This window comes from Centroberyx gerrardi, chromosome 24 (genome assembly GCF_048128805.1).
Source record: "Centroberyx gerrardi isolate f3 chromosome 24, fCenGer3.hap1.cur.20231027, whole genome shotgun sequence".
NCBI classification, from domain to species: domain Eukaryota; kingdom Metazoa; phylum Chordata; class Actinopteri; order Beryciformes; family Berycidae; genus Centroberyx; species Centroberyx gerrardi.
In genome coordinates, this window is record NC_136020.1 from 20904063 (window position 1) to 20918428 (window position 14366).

The 14366-nt window shown below is 45.4% G+C and overlaps 1 protein-coding gene across 2 annotated transcripts in view; it reads left to right on the top strand.

Annotated features, from left to right (window-relative positions):
* nav3 (neuron navigator 3) overlaps nt 1-14366 on the top strand; it is a 232785-nt gene that overhangs the window by 84905 nt on the left and 133514 nt on the right. For both annotated transcript variants that reach the window (XM_078282062.1, XM_078282063.1), the window contains exons 4-5: nt 5677-5749; nt 12787-12961. In XM_078282062.1, the coding sequence (XP_078138188.1) occupies nt 5677-5749; nt 12787-12961 (248 nt within the window). The remainder of the gene's footprint in view (nt 1-5676; nt 5750-12786; nt 12962-14366) is intronic.

Genomic DNA, 14366 nt, shown 5'->3' on the forward strand with positions numbered 1-14366 from the left:
ATTTCTTAGGCGAGGAGGGACGGGAGCGAATTAAGCTGCAAACATACAGATGTGGCTCACTTTTTTACCAGAGGTGGAAAGAATACCACAACACCCAACTGAAGTACAAGTACCGCTACTTTACTGAAGTTTTACTTAAGTAGAAGTAACACTAATGCTGCAAAACTCTACTCAAGTAAAAGTAAAAAGTAGCTCACAATCACAGCTTTACTACTTTTTTTACATCTTTTCCATGCAATTCAAAAAGGACAAGCGGACTGAGTTTGAACTAGATTCTTATAATTGGAAAATAAAAAGTTTTGAAGATGAAGCACATAAACAAAGTACAAGTAAACTACTCAACAAGCTACTCAATTACAGTAACGAGGGTAATCCTAACTAGTTACTTTCACCTTTTGCTTTTTACTGCATGCCTGCTGAGCTGCTGCTGCATGCTGGTTTCGTCCCCAAGAGGAATTGTTTGGTAAAGTCGGGTTTTGCTGTGATTTCAGCCATCAGAGGTAACGAGGAACCGTCTGGTAACTCGCTGGTGGAGAGATATAAGAGCTTTGTTTTATGATTGGCTGACACGGTTCTTCTGTGCGGCATTCAAGATCTGTCTGCTGTACTAATTCAGGATGGATGCTTATTCAACTTGTCTCTTCCTCCGTCTCTTTCTCTCTTTCACTACCTCTTTCTCAGAATTTGAATGCTCACTCATCAGCATCCAGTGTTTTTAGAGGAGAGTGTACTGGGGATTAAAGCAGGGAAATCCGTCTCATATCACGCAACTGCAGTACAACCATTTCTTCGCTCTGCTGCCTCTGTCCCTTGTAAAATAATATTTCGATTTGTGGTGTGTAAATGAAATACAGCTTAATAGATATTGATTATAACAAAAGTGACTGTAAAATGTAACAACTTGCCCTCGTTATTCTCGCCCCAGGCCTTAAGTGGCAGGTTGTCTTCCAGCAGCGCGGACTGCATGTGTGCCTCGCTGTCACTCCTCTAAACGTGCTCCTCTCTTCTGCTTTAAGCGCTTCATGATTGGGTGAAGTGTGCCTCATCAGAATGCCCCGCTCCAAATTGCTTTTAATGGCTTATGCGGATCTGTCTGTTGCCAATTTGCGTCGGAAAAATAAATGATCTTGGTTTCTCGAGGAGCTGTTACAGGATGCCACAAAGCCAAACCGCCCACCAAACTAGCAGTTTAACATCGCCAAAACCCTGCGGAACATTAATGCCCCAGCCGTCATCAACGCCTTCAATCATTATTCCGCTTGTTTACGTCATTTGAGCCTTAAGACCGACTAAAAACAAACAGCGGTTTCATCCGAAAGCCTCAAGATTTCTGGTTGGAGCGTCACTCCAAGATACGGCTTAGGGGAAGAAAGTATGGATTTTATCGGCGGTTATTTGTCTTGCCTGTCCTCCTTTAAAAACCATTAAACAAGACGCAGAGATCTCTCTCCGACTAAAGAGATTTACTGTCTGTTTATGAGTTCGCTCCTTTTTGTCTTTATCAGCTATTAAACATGCCTTCAAACACACACACACACGCCTGTGGAACAGATGCGAAGAGCTGCGCAGAGCCTAAGAAGTTATTTGAATCTCTAAATATTTGAAATTGAACCACTGTGAGCATAATTGAGACGTCCCTCGATAAAGATGGGTGATGATACCATGCAAATCTTGTTGATTACACATCATCTGCGTTTATAGACTATTTATTTTGGCAGACGGTTACAGATGGAGCCAATGCAGAAGCCCCGTTCTTTACTGAACTACAGTACAGCTGCTCTTTGGCTCCATCCCCAAGAGGAATAGTTTGGAATAATTACGTTTCGCTCTCTTTTTAGCTATAGAGGCTTTGCAGTTGCATCACAAATCTCCTAGCAACTAATTTTGGCTCCATCATGGAGGTCAGCTGAGAATTGGCGGTGCGCAAATAATGTCTAAATATACAACAACCAGGCTGATAAAGACTGATACCTGATGCCTGGTGTGGGTGTAGGTCACTTCAGTAATGATATATAAGTAGATTTATATCCAAGGAAACTGTCTTGTCTTTAGCCCATCTGGTCCTAGACCCCACTACAAAGTGGCTAAGAGTTAGCTCAGTTAACCGAAACAAACAGCTGTTTTTTTTGGCGTTATTCACTAGCTAACTGGCCAGCAGGCTGATTCAAAGCAGCCAATGTTAATGTGAACATGTAACTACTAGGCTATTAACGCTAGCTTCTACTAGTGCGCAGATCAGATGTGTTTACAACAAGATTAGCTGCCCAGATACTATGGCTGGCTAGCAAAAAGGCTAACATCTAAACTCAAAATCAATCAGATGCATCAGCGACAAAATGACCAGTTCCCATTAAAAAACAGCATAGAAATTGACCATGTCTTAGGGCTAATTAACCATGTCATTTCTGTTGAGATGGCCAAGTTGCACATTTTGACCTTACCTCCAATATGGCCGCCAGAGGGTTCATTACATCACCTGAAAGCTCTCTACTGGGAGTTACAGGTAATGATCTGGTCACTAGTTGGTTGAGAGACAGGAATTTTTGGCTATATTCTCCAAATTTACTGTGTAGCATTCAAGAACGAAAATGTCTGCAGGATGAATGCATGAAGAGGGAAAGCTACATTGGCAGCTGCTGTATGTTTAGACTTCAGAAGACAGAATTCATTGTTTGCATCAAGCCTTTTTTTTCCCCCCTCCCCTTCGCCGCCACATCCCACGTCGGCCTCATGCTCAGTTTAATTAAGACTGAATTAATGAGCGCTTGTGCATGGTGCTCAGCACATGTCTCTCCACATACACACACTTCTAAGAGTGTGTGGGATAATCAAACAAGCTAGCAGCCAGGCACACATGTTCCTGTCTGTGTGTGCAGTATGTGGGAAGAGAATGGGAACCCACATGTGAGGGGGTTTTTATGCCTGCTGTGGGAATGTGTGTGGTGGTGTTGGAGGGGGGGGGTGGAGGGGGGTGTTGTGTTAGGCAGATGGAGAGGCTCTGTGTGTGACATCTTGTCTCGCGGGTTTTGGACCAGAGACTCCTGTTGATACAACCAGTGTAAACATCTACGTTGAAAATCTGCGTGGGGAACGTGACGCGCCTCTCCTTCAACACCTACTGCCGGGTTGCCCTGGAGCAAGGCAGTAGTTTACATTCTAGCGAGCCAATACTATCGCTAGAAAGATTTGTGGCTCAGAAATAAACACAATTCTGCACAGTCAGACTTTGTTGTCATTGCACCTTTATGTATCACGTCGTATCGTGGTTGTATTGAATCGTGAAGCTCGTATCACGTATCGAATCGAACTGTGAGATAAGCAGATCGTCCCAGTCAACTTGCCCTGGAAAAAGGTAAAAAAAAAAAAATACAAAGTGTGTCAGGGCTTTCTACTGCTTTGGCTGAGGTTAAAGTTGAGACGATAGACTGTAAAAAAAGATGGGCGTAGTGAGTGTGACGTCACCCACAGGTTTCTGAGGGGTCTTATTGAAGCCAAAAGATCGGGTTTACAAGCACCGCCATGTTGACATTTTTTGGAGCAGGAGCAGCCAGAGTGAAGCCGAGGGTCGTCTGCAGAGCTGCAGCTCCGTCTGCTATTGGTCCATAATCGGCGACCTGTCAATCACTAGGAAAACAACCCCATTTTATAACTGTTATATCCCGTTAATGACGCAGTTATTTTGAAAATCGCCATATGGACACATGGAAGTGAAATTAGCTACTGAGACCATAGCCTCTTGTCGAAAACATTTATTGACTTTATATTTTGAGTGAGAAGTTGGGTTGTGGTCCCATTGACTTGCACGGAGTCGGGCCGGTTTGGAGTGTTTTTGGAGCCGGCATCTAGCGGACGTTAGAGGAATTGCAGCTTGCCGGCGCTTCCTTATTGTCTTCAAAATTCACCCGAGGTTTTGTCCGCTTGGTTGAGACTGATGATTGGCAACGGCGCTTACTTTGATGCATGGACTGGGGATGGTTGTCATGTTGCTGCCCCTCCCTCTTGAGATCTAACAGGTGTTGGCTGCGAATACATAGCTATTTTCTCCATAACAGTGCCACGATGACATGGCCAACTTTCTAAATTAAATCTTTTTGTCACTGAAATACACGGCACAAAGCGGCAGCCACGGAGCCTGATGGAGCTTGGCAGAGGGCGGGAACTGGGCCGGGAACTCTACAAGTACCCAAATGGCCTGCGTGGATCCCTGGAGGCGGCTCATTATCGTGCTTCTACCAAGGCCGCCGCCGCCGGCTAATGGAGAGAGAAAGGGACACTGACAGAGCGAGTGAGCGAGCATTAGAAAGACAGCGAGAGAGAGAGAGAGAGAGAGAGAGAGAGACGTCGCATTAGAGAGAGCGAGTGGAGGGGAGTTTCAGCTCATTAATCATCATCGCCGCTGGACGCCTGCCTGACTCGCCCCGCCTGCCCTCGCGAGGCCTTGGCACACTGCGCTGAGGCAGAGCGCTCCGACCTTTGACCCCGTCATAAAAAGACCTGAGGAGCGTTTGGCGGCCGGCCACCGCGCCGATGGAGCCACGCGTTTAGCCACTCGTGGAATGCAAAAATTCCCCCAATAAATGCAACCTCTGAGGGTCTTTGTCAAACTGAAACTAGTTGGGTGTGTGTGTGTGTGTGTGTATGTGGGTGTGTGTGTGTGGGTGTGTGTGTGTCATAGCTCCATTCAGTCGTGCTTTGTGTTGTAAAAGGCCTCAAGTGGGCTCCAGCTCAGCTATTATACTGTTTATGCTCAAATGTGTGTGTGTGTTTGTATGTGTGTGTGTGTTTCTGTGAGTGTGTGACTGTCTTTGTGTCTACTATGTCACTCTGCACATGTATGAGCTTGTGTGTGTGTGTGTGTGTGTGTGACTGTCTCAGTGCCAGTGTGTGCCTGTGCATCTGCGTGCCTGTGTTTCTGTGTTTGCGCAGCTGTGTGTGTGTGTGTGTCTGTCTGTGTCTGTGTGTATGTGCAATAGGGTGCCAGTGTGTGTTTGTGTGTGCGTGTGTGTGTGTGTGTCTGTGTGACAGGGTGTGTACATGTGTTTCTGTGCGCTCTTTTGTGTCAAACTTGTGTGTATGTCTTTACCACTTTCTTGCTGTGCAAGAAGTGTGCATGCATGTGTGTGTGTGCAGCTATGTGTATCTGTGTGTGTGTGTGTGTGTGTGTGTGTGTGTGACTGGGTAGCAGTGTTTGTCCATGTCCGTGTGTTTCTGTGTGCATACATTATGTGTGTGTGTGCGCGCTCTTTTGTGTCACATTTGTGTGTGTGCATGCATGTATATGTGTTTAGCACTTACTGCCAGTGAGTGTGCGTGAGTGTGTGTACACCCCTGTGTGTGTGTGTATGTGTGTGTGTGTGTGTATTAGTGTGTGTGTGTGTGTGTGTGGCATGCCAGGCAGGCTGGACCCCAGGCTGTGTAGGTGGAGATACACTGCGGTCAGTATGTCAGCCGGCCGGGGCCCGGGGTCAAGCGGGGGTTCGGGTAATAACCACACAATGAACTGCTTTATGGGTAATACGCTGATCGGCCCTGTCCACCCCCCGCCCCCCCCCCCCCCTCCCCCCAGCCCTCCACCCCAAGACATTTAGGCTCATTGAATGTTAAGTGTCGTCTCATTCCTGCCATGTCTGTCCTTTGTGCTGACTGTCCGCCGTCTCTTGGGTTTTTTCCCGGCAGATCGAGAATGTGGACGCCTGCCTCAGCTTCCTGGACGCCAGAGGAGTGAATGTACAAGGGCTCTCAGCAGAAGGTAAGACGCAAAAAAAACAATGTGCAGTTCAGGTCTGGCTTCCGGGACGGATTCCACTCAATTCAATCAGTCAAAACGGCAGACGACGGATCTCCATGTTGTATTTTCTAATTTCTGGACCCATGGAAAATGCATTTGGCTCCGCGGCACCACCCAACCTTCTGTGGGTTGCTTTCCATTTCTTCAGAGTACCAAAAAAAAAAAAACTGGTTAAAAAGCCTTATTTCCAAGACGTACGATTATACTTCACAGCATTGGAATTCACCACGCTGGTATCATGGCAGCGCGCACGATTCCTCAATCTCTAGCGTTCGCGATGGCAGCGGAGGTAATCATTAGGGCATCAGAGTGGGTTGTGGGTGGGGGAAAAGCGGCGGAGAGGGATTTGCCTCCTGCCCCATCGGGGTATAAATTGCCGATACGACGGCTTTGACCACAACAGCACCCGGTCCAAAATGGCTGCTTGTCAAATTGAATGATAAGCTAAAATCTAAGCTTAAAGTTTGCAGTTTTCTTCTAAAATAGGTTATGCAAGGATTGTGTTTTGCACTTGAGAGCTACCAAAACGTGATTTTCAGTGTCTCTGTTTGAGGAACCAACGCTCCCTGTTAAGTTAGAAAATACATCCAACTGTAAAAGTCTCATTTTTTTTACTGCATGCAAAGAGCTGCTGTCCTTCGGCTCCCGAGAGGAATAATAAATCAAGTGTTACTCTCTTTTCACACAGCAAAAATCAGCTCTGTGCCAGTGTTTGTATAAGTACACTCTCATCAGGGTTAATTGAACCATTTTTTTTTTTTTTTTTTGGTTTTGTTTTGAACATCCGCAACAACGACTCTCCAATCAACACTTCAGTCAACTCGGAATAATTGTCACTGGGAAATCAGCACTTATTAACACAGGAAAATTTGCAGTGCAGCTGTCGGAAGCCACGGTATAAAGAGTGATGTGGTAATTATTTGGTGGAGAGACTCTTTGTGTTGCCATAAACTTTTTGGCTGAAAAAAATCTGCAAATTAAGGATTGCCCGTACACAGTATTATAACTCAGGATAGATACATAGATACATTTCGTCTCAATTATTCCACCAGAAACTGAAACTGTCCCCAGCTGTTATTTAGGACCCTTTTTTTCGGCCCGGACCCCATGTTGCTTCAGCTCTGCTTTTAAACCTTTAAACATTAAGGAGGTGAGTGTGTCCTTGACCTCTCCGGCAGCAGAAATAGTCTGGCAGCCTGACACACTGACCGACAGCTCTAAATCCTGCACACACACACACCCCCCCCATCCCCTCTCCTCCAGCACTAAAAACAGCAAAGTGACTCTGTAGGCCTGGACTTTAAAAGTGGGTCTGTAAATATATAGGCTATCAGGTTCCTCTGTCCATCCCTGTTGCTGGTGCTTTTCATCACTTCCTTTAATCAATCTCTCTTTCTCTTTCAACCTTTCGCTCTCTCTCCCTCTGTCCGCCTTCTCTTCATGACTATGTGATGTGTGTGTGTGTGTGTGTGTGTTGAATCAGATGGCCATGTTTGCCCTCTCATGTCTAATTGAATCAGTCCCGGGCTTCCCAGACTCTGTAGGCTGGCATATGCAGTCTTTATTATCTTTTTATGAGGCGCGGGGATATATTAAAACAAAAAAAAGGGAGTGGGGGGGGTGTTTGATGTGCATTTTTTTTTTTTTTTCGAGAAAACATATTTATTGTAATAATCTCTCTGGAAGTCCCCCAGCGAATGGCATCTGTGCGGTGGGAGGCTGTAAACCCGAAGTCCCGGAAACACTCGTCTTGATGAAGAGCGATGCTGTTCCCCCCTCACCCGTTTCCTATAAGGGTTAGGGTTATAGACCATAATAAAAAAACGGCTCTAAAACATTTTTTTTTTTCCCGTGCAAGAAAGGAAAACAAAGTCACAGAGGAGTACAGCGGTGTGCTTTAGTGCGTCCGTACCCTCCAGATCCAAGTGGGAGGTTAGGGAAGTAGGCGTGTGAGCAGAAGATCAATGGATCAAATGGTGGAGAAAGAGATTAAGAAACTTTTTCCTGCCTCCGTTGAGCAAGGCACTCAAGCTGCCGGGTGTGTGTGTGTTTGGCTGTGTGAGTGTGAAGCAGTGTGTTGCTGAGAAAGAGTGTGTCTGCTCAGTCAACCTTCCCTGAATAAATTAAAGTAATGCTCCAGGACATTTTCTTATAGATAAATGTTAGTTTTGCTTCTATCTATCAACAATTGATGTAACACAATAGTGATTCAACCTAAATCCAGTTCATGAAAGCTTTTAAGTTTGTTGTAGTCCTGTCTTTCCTGGGTAAAATCTTCTGGCACACAGGAGCTGATGCGCTTTACGTTTATGTAGAAGAAGAACTGGGTAACTGGGTAACCACCACCAAAATTTGACCACTTTAAAAAAAATAATTAGGCTATCCACAGGAAGTTCAGTTTGCCTTTTCCACCCTCTAAAAAAGCAGGTGTGAAGCCCCGAAACACACATTTCCTGCAGCTGATAATGGGCTACAGCGAGCGCTCGTTCTAGCGGGTCATTAGAGCGCCTCGCCGCTGCAGGGTCTCCGCAGCTGAGACCGGACTGACCGGCCTCTCATTGGCCGTCGGGCCGGCGGGGCACGCTGCGACCCGCTCGCCACGGTGCACCTCCCCTTGATCTCGGTGGGTGCGGACCTTTTCAAAAGGAGGCTTTTTTCATTAGTCCACTTAACGCTTAAACGCTCCTCCGTGCCGGGTCAGCGAGGGCGCGCGCTTGCTCCCGGCCCGCTGGGTGAGGCTCGGGGCGCGAGGGGAACCGATCTCTCTGACACAAAGGCCTGGGCTCCTTACAGTTTTTAGTTTTAAATTAAAGGGAAGGTTCAGCAATTCTATTAATCACTGATCGAGTCCCCTGTCAGAATGTGCCAAAGGTTTTTACATTAGAGCTTGTGTTTCTATGAAATCGGCCTCCAATTATCATTTGTTAGCATTGCTAGCACAAGTCAATGGGGTATGAAACCATAACTCTTAAAATCACTTGTAAGCCACTTCCATATACTTCCATAGCTGTAGTAATAAAAAGAATACGTAATAAAACTTGCTCAAAGCACTCTATCAATCAGTGTTTGAGTTCCCGCTCATCAGCATCAAATGTGTCTGGTAGGATTTGCAGTTGTGTCACAAATCTCCTAGCAACCACATCTGGCGCCATCATGGAGGTCCATGGGGATGGAGGGTGGGATATAGACCCTGATTAGAATAAGGGATAATGGAGAGGGGTTAAGGTTATTATAGAGGAACAATTAGTAGTATGACTTGTAACTTATAACTTAATGGACTCACATTCAAGTCAAACAAAGGAATTAAAAACTCAGGAAAAGAGGAAGGCAGCAGCAAAAGCAAAGACATAATTGCGGGAGTGGTTAGGGGGTGAAGACGTGTATTCTCTGGGGATTAAACCCAGGAAAAGTTGATTCAGGAGGTAAAGAGAGAGTACAGCACTTCACTGCTCAAACAATCTATGTCTCTCTTGTATCGCCCAGCGGTAGTACAACCTTTCCTTCACCGCCTCCACAGTCCTCTGTGGCTCATAAAATAACGAACCTCTCCAAATAAGAAAAAAAGAGATTGAACGAAACCACATTAACCACTTGAAAGGTCTGCAGAAGCAGGGCCCATTTTCATTGAGTGTGGGCCAAGCAGAAACACTTCTCCTATACTCCGCTCCAGAGCGGCAAGAGCCCTCCTGGATCCGGCAGATGAAAAAGCTGTGTGCCGCTGACAGAAGTGTCTCATGTGGTGCTTTACCGCTGTCCCGCCACGGACTCAAAGAACCAAACTCTCCGTTCCTCTGTCTCAACTGCCCCCGAATCTCTCAGAAAGTACAGCAAAAGGTGACACCTTGTAAGAGTTTTACAGTAAATTTCCAGCCGGCGGACTGACAGAGTTCTGGCCAAATGACAAGATGAGCTGCAGCCAAATGCTGGTCAAGCAGAAAAAGCTCTTAAGTCCAGATCTCTCCACCTACATCACTCTGGACGTAAGAGTCAGTGCCCCTGGTGCCTGTGACACTCAGCACTACTAACCATTATTTAGTAGTAAGCTTGGGCAGAAAAACACACTACAGGCCTACTATAGTAGCTATACAAGGAGCAGCCATTATTGTCTCTTTTCATGCATTTATCCTGCATCTGCATTACATTACATTACGTCATTAAGCAGACACTTTTGTCCAAAGCAACTTACAATAAGTGCATTTTGTCAACAGTAGTCAAACCAACTTATTAAGAGTAGAAGGGGAAGAAGATTGTTACATGAAAGGTTAATTCAAGTGGGGTCCATCTATCCTGCATTAGTGCTGCAGTCAATTCTTTCTTGAACATTATACAGCAAAACCAAACTAACATTTTGTAACACAAAACCTTAGTTGGTTGAGAGACATTAGTCTGCACACCATAAACAACTAATGAGTTGCTGACCATGGACAATAAACTTACAAAAAAAACGAGAGAAGTGAGCTGCACCCTGATGAAAGCCTCATGGCTGAAACTTCAATATTAATAAATTAACTGGAACTTCAATGTGCGACTCACTTCTCTCTCTTTTTATGAGAGACATTAGCGACCGGACCGTTCCGATGCCTGAAAAGAGAGTAAATTCCCCCAAACGGTTCCTCTCCGGGACGGGCGTGCAGCCAGAGTGCAGCGTCAGTTCAGCAAACACGCTGTGCCTCGTAAGTGAGACTTCTACATGTGTACCAAGCCAACAGAGGCCCTGCTAATGGACCATGTGACGTTAGAGGAGGTCATATTATATCATGGTTGAACTCTCTCTCTCAGCTGCTATCAGGACCACTCTCTGTTCACTCTTACATGTTCGAGAAAGAGCGACAGGTGGCTGCTTTTTCCATTCAAATGTCTTCCACAACAAATTTACTCTGTATTTAAGATTGAACAGGAAAGCAGCACCATATGGTCAAACGTCAAACAATTTGATTTATTAATGACAGTATTAACTTGCTATTGTTGGAAAGCCTCTGGGCTGAATCTGGGCTTTTTAGGGCACTTGACACATGAAGATAGGATGAGATAAGATATTAATTTTATTGATCCCTGGGGGGAAATTGTGCCACAGCAAAAGAAAAGAGATGTCAGTTGGTGAACAAGGTGCATAATGAAAGATGTAAATAAACATATAATAAAATGATGTAAAAAATCAAAGATACAACATCCTCATGATGCTGATAAAACGTTTCTACTAATGGAGACCATCCTTCCTGGAGGTCCCGGGTTCAAGCTGTCCCGCGGCAGCAAGCCTCCACCCTGCTAAAGTGCCTTTGAGCAACATGCTGAATCCTCAGAGGGGCTGTTCTGTAGCTGACCCTGACCTCTGACCTCTGGCAAACACAAAATTTCCTCTTCTTCTTCTTCTTTTTCTTATTATTATTACCAATCGCCAGAAGTTTCCGGCCACAGTGAGTGACTCTGGTCGGCTGAATCTGCAACATCGTCTCTCCCTAAAGCGTAGAAAGCGCTGCTGTTCAGACTGTCTCCAAGGCTCAGTATAAATTACCGCCTCCGGGAGTTAGAAAATGGAAAACTCCCCCAAGAGATTAATCTTCTCCAACTTTCGCAATCTCCAAACAACATAGCCATGGATGGCTGGGGAGAAGGTTGAGCCTCCGCTAGATTGAAAAATAGAGAGTAAAAACCACTGCGTCAGCCGCTGCTATCCTCCGTTTGCCTCTCGATTCTCTGCGCCGGCCCTTAGAGAGGGCTCGATATGAAAAGTCCATTTCACAAATGGATGCGTTAGCCAGAGTGATCAATTCTCCCTCCTCTGTGACTGTTGAGTCCTATCTCTGCTGTGTGTAGGAGTCTGGGAGAGACGCATTTGTTTGACTTTTGTCTGAAAGGGGATGAGATGAACTTAAGGCCTGTTGGCGATCAGATAAATGCTCCCGACAGACGACGTTTGTCATTGATTAGGAGCTTTTTTGTCAGCTAAGCATAGTTAAGGGATAACTTTGGACGCAGTGCTGCACTTTCAAGTGGATCTGGTGCCACAAGTATGAAGAGAATCTTTTTAATTCTCACACTGCTTGTCTGCAATAACCTGATACCCTTCCATTTACTACTATACTCTTCCTCTATGACTTACAGTAATTTTATATATCATTTTAATCATTTATATATATCTTATTTTATGCATCTTTTTGCCATTCTGCAGTTTTCTAAAATATCTTTTTTTTGGTTGTTACTTAGATGCTGCAGTCCTGTCCAGCTGTGTTGCTTTCATTTCTCCTCTCTTCTGTTTTTATTGTATCAGTTCACATCACTTCATTTTTATCTTTTATCACAGCGCAAATAAACGAAACGCATCACTTCTGTCAGTATCGTCACACCGTACCAACTGCACCCGTTAATTCAGAATCAGTTCCTCATTTAATGATAAAAAACAGAACTCTGAGAATTTAAGTGTATTTTTATCCTCTTAAATTTGACTCAGACTTCCCCTCGAACCCGACCTCTGCCTCTCAGCCGCCGGTCTGAAAGTTCACACGCTCAGCAGCTGGGCGTTTGTGTCATGCGTGTAAGGAGATGCTCTAGTCTGGATCTTCCACAACTGGCAGTGGGCTGTATTATTTAGATCTTATTTCGAGTAAGTGTTAATTCTTATACGCTACAGCTCTACATACTGCATAATGTATTACTAAATGCTGCCATGGGTGGAATTACTGCACGCTTGCTGCACCACAGCTGCACTTGAGCTCTATCCCCGAGAGGAATTGTTTGGAGAAAAAAAATCAACATGTGCTCTCTTTTCAGTTGTCGAAAAGATACAAGAGACGGTCTGAGAAATATTAGCATTACAACACGGCGTTTTGTTCTACTGTGTAACATTTGGCAAATGCAGGGTAGATGCAGGATAAAGGGCTTTTAGAATGAATATCCCTGCCTGCAGCTGTGCACAGGATGGATGCAGGATGAATCCACAGTATAAAATACACACTCACACCTCTGATCTTGCTCTCTTCTCTCCTCGGTGTCCCCTCCAGAGATCAGGAATGGCAACTTGAAGAGCATCCTGGGCCTCTTCTTCATCCTGTCGCGCTACAAGCAGCAGCAGCAGCAGCAGCAGCAGTACTACCAGTCGCTGGTGGAGCTCAGCCAGCAGAGCAGCAGCGCCGCGCCGGCCGCCAGCAGCCTCAAGACGCAGGAGATGCAGTCCAGGTACGGTAAAGACGGACGCGTTCGGACGGTGCTGCCGCGGGTATAATTCGGGGCAGAGGTAGCCCGGAGGTTCCAGAAGCAGGCTTGCGGCCGGATGGTCGCTGGTTTGAATTACCGGACCGGTTCCTCTTCTTAGGATTCGCGCTGGAGTCGAGGTTCGAGTGATTTATCGATTTTGGCAGGTTAATTGGGGCCTTTTGTAAACAGGAAATTGATGGATATGATTGAGTCTCGATGGTGTTGAAAATAAATAACAGCCTTCGCGGAAGATGTTTCTCATTAAATGCTCGGAGCGCTTCTGCAGTGTCAGCTCCGCGAGGGAGTCTTGACAGAGAGGAGTCAAGACGGCTCACAGCTGAGGTCTGCAGACAGATCTTATTGTACTGCATCTGAAATGAGTATATTTTACATTCCGGTGGCGTGAGCCTTGGATTGCACTAAAGAATGGCCCAAGTAGATGGAATTACCTTCAAAACAATAATAGCCTAAATAGCATTTCCATTGTGGTGAAGCCTGACATCTAATGGTGAAAAGGAAGGTACTGAACTGGCCTTCTGCTATTGGCTGGTCTTTGGTGCCAGCTGATGTCACCACCTGTTGTACTCTATAGAAGGTGACATCATCTGTCACCAAAGACCAGCCAATAGCAGAAGGCCAGTTCAGTACCCTACTTTTCACCATTAGATGTCAGGCTTCACCACAAATTTGTTTTTGGAGTTTAGTCACTCTCTAATTAATTTCCTGATTACAAAAGTCACTAGCGATAATTGCAGCCAGCCAAAACAAAACCCAGACACTGTAATCAATTAATTTGTAAAAAAAATTAACATAACGTTTCAACACACAGGCCGGCAACTGTTGGAACTAATGGAAATTGTCTTGGTCATGAAATTGTTATGAAATGTGAGTATGTTATTGTGCACATACTGTAGTAGTATAGAACGTTTTAAGATTTAAGACACACAATTTAAGGGGCGGTGACTTTTCCTCCATTTTAGCGATCATAGGTGTACGATGTGAAGATGCTCGTCCATTTCTGGGTTTAAGATACGCAGACATTGACAGCAGAAGTGAAGGCGTAGGGCTGCATGGCTAAGCAGTAATAAGCAGTAAAAGCAGCAGAGGCCCGGTCCTGTGTGATGTAAATAGACAGACTGGGCCTTACTGGAGCATCTAAAGGCCGGCCTAACATGCCACACATGGGTGGCATTCCCCCCCGGCAGATCAGGTTACTGCACTGCTGCTCTACTTGGCCCTGCTGTGTGTGTGTGACAGAGAATCTATGTCAGTGTAAGTATGTGTGTGTGTGTGTGTGTGTGTGTGTCAGCGCAGTAAGAGCACACACTTAATCTCTGCATTTGAGGAGAGGGTATATGGGTGAAACCGTATCGCCGACTGGAGTGGG